The sequence below is a fragment of the Cynoglossus semilaevis genome, chromosome 10, assembly GCF_000523025.1.
Source record: "Cynoglossus semilaevis isolate Cse_v1.0 chromosome 10, Cse_v1.0, whole genome shotgun sequence".
Classification (NCBI taxonomy): Eukaryota; Metazoa; Chordata; class Actinopteri; order Pleuronectiformes; family Cynoglossidae; genus Cynoglossus; species Cynoglossus semilaevis.
Genome location: NC_024316.1, coordinates 3,584,897 through 3,587,317, shown reverse-complemented (window position 1 = coordinate 3,587,317; position 2,421 = coordinate 3,584,897). Strand labels below are relative to the sequence as shown.

The 2,421-nt window shown below is 42.3% G+C and overlaps 1 protein-coding gene across 1 annotated transcript in view; it reads left to right on the top strand.

Annotated features, from left to right (window-relative positions):
• The first annotated feature begins 9 nt into the window (after positions 1-9).
• Positions 10-2,421, top strand: part of mipa (major intrinsic protein of lens fiber a) — a 4,371-nt gene continuing 1,959 nt past the window's right edge. The window contains exons 1-2 of the mRNA XM_008318212.3: positions 10-2,100; positions 2,192-2,376. Of these exons, the coding sequence (XP_008316434.1) occupies positions 1,741-2,100; positions 2,192-2,376 (545 nt within the window). The 5' untranslated portion in view covers positions 10-1,740. The remainder of the gene's footprint in view (positions 2,101-2,191; positions 2,377-2,421) is intronic.

Sequence of the window (2,421 nt, the reverse complement as noted above, 5' to 3'; positions counted from 1 at the left end):
GCAAGATTAGGTCCTAAAACATGCAGATATTCGAATTTTAGAAAAGATAAAATTTTGATATTTTTTTCCATAAATTTTTATCATAATTTCTAACCTTTTTACCCCCATGATATGCGAAATTAACAATTTTACGAAAAATTACAGAAATTGTTTTTCTTAAAATGCTCTAAATTGATGGAAAACATTTGGAAAAATAAAATGTCAACATAAAATCTTCAAAAAAAGGCAAAAATGTTCATCATAATTTTTTTACATCTGACATTTGATCTGACTGAAATGACATGCTGAATTAGGATCTTTTTGAAAACTGAAAAATAAGTTCTAAAAATTTCTTTTGAGAATTTTTTATTTTTCACTTTTTCAGGAAGTGTTTCAATCTCAAAAAAAATCTATTGCTTCATATTTGGAAGCAAATATGTATTTTATTGTTTTTTGGGAAGTTTTTATTTCCTGCTGTACACCTTTGCCTCAATTTTTTCCTGACAACAACTGCACACATTCTTGCCTGTCAACCCCATCAAATAATATATAATATTGTTACTGTTAATGTTTGCCTACAATATACTGGCTGTGCCACTTTTTTTTCTAAATGAAATAATATGAGTTAAAACTCCCCTTATTCTAGCTTATGTATGTAGTATATTTATGCAGCGGTTGGCGCTGTTTAAAAGTGAACTCAAAAGTGTCATTCAGCAGTGGTAGCTAGACAAACAAATCATAGAAACAAGCAGAAACTGTTGCTGCCAGCATTTTGTCCCTATGCATAAAGCAACAAAGCAGCACAGTCAGCATTATCCTTTCACAGAGCTGCAGCCGGCCCTCTGGCTGCCCTGGTCAGCAGGATGCTCCAGTGAAGAAGCTCAATGCCAGGCCTGGCTCTCCACTCTTCTGCTACAGCCGTGGATTTTCCAATGTTTTATGTGATCTAAGCCTAAAACACATACAGGAGCCACAGTGTGAACACACGGCCCAATCAGATCTGACTTGTCATCCAAGTACAGCAACTTCGATTTGTGAGACGAGTTTTTTTTTGTCTTTGCTTGGTTACTGGTGGTTCTGAGACATGAAGTTAATCCTCCAGAGTACTTGTAGATTAGGTAAATGTTTAAAATGTTTAAAATAGTACAATAGTAGTAATAGTACACCGGTACTTTGTACTGATTTATGTATTGTGAAAATAAAAGATAAATCAATCCCGAGAGCTTTCTTATAACTCTGAGACAAAGATTATCAACAACTCCGCTCTTTTCTTAAATATTTCTGTTGAAAACCATCATGTGTGAGTACACATGAGCAATGGGGGGCAGAGGTCAATGCAGAAGGGTGAATTGATTTTGTTTTGATTCGTACTATTGTGTACCGACCCCTCCCCTGTGATCAGTGGGGCCCCTGTGTTCCGGGGCTGTTATAAAAAAGACCCCTGAGTTGCCCCTGCTCTGGTAAAGAGGCTTAATATCTGTAGGAGATGCTTGACGTTTGTCCGCCCGTGTTTTACTAACAACCAACAGTGGTCTCACGTAGATGCACAGAGACTGGCGGCTCGCTCCAGTCGGGAGCATTCTCTGACAGCAGATTATATTGGATTTGTTTGCAGCTACAAGTTGAGCAGGATATGCGTTCTGACAGTTAGCTTTACAGAAGCTTTCCCTCTCTTAGACTCTTTAGTCACGCTTTAGTCCCGGTCTACGTTGTGCATCTGATTTCAGTTAATAGTTCTTATTGTTTGGACTCTCTGACACCATGTGGGAGTTCAGGTCCATGTCTTTCTGGCGGGCGGTGTTTGCCGAGTTCTACGGCACCATGTTCTTTGTGTTCTTTGGTCTGGGGGCAGCCCTGCGCTGGACCACTGGACCCTATAATGTCCTTCAGATCGCCTTTTGCTTTGGGCTGGCCGCCGCCACGCTTATCCAGTCCATCGGCCACATCAGTGGAGGACACATCAACCCTGCCGTGACATTCGCCTACCTGGTTGGCTCCCAGATGTCTCTGTTCCGTGCGTTCTTCTACATCGTAGCCCAGTGTCTCGGTGCACTGGCCGGCGCTGCCGTGCTCTACGGGGTCACACCTGGAAACATGAGGGGGAACCTGGCGCTCAACACAGTAAGATTAGCTCAGATAAATCAGATACAAGGAGTGACCTCAACAGAACCTCACGTTGTGCATGACAATTTGAAATGGTCTCACCCTCCAGCTGCAGCCGGGCATCAGTCTGGGCATGGCCACCACCATGGAAGTCTTCCTCACCCTGCAGCTCGTTGTCTGCATCTTTGCTGTAACTGACGAGAGACGGAACGGACGCCTTGGATCTGCTGCCCTCGCCATTGGCTTCTCTGTGCTCCTGGGGCATCTTCTCGGGGTAAGCAGGGGCAACAACAGGCCTTCATCTAATTATTGTACTGCATCACATATTGATCTCATATT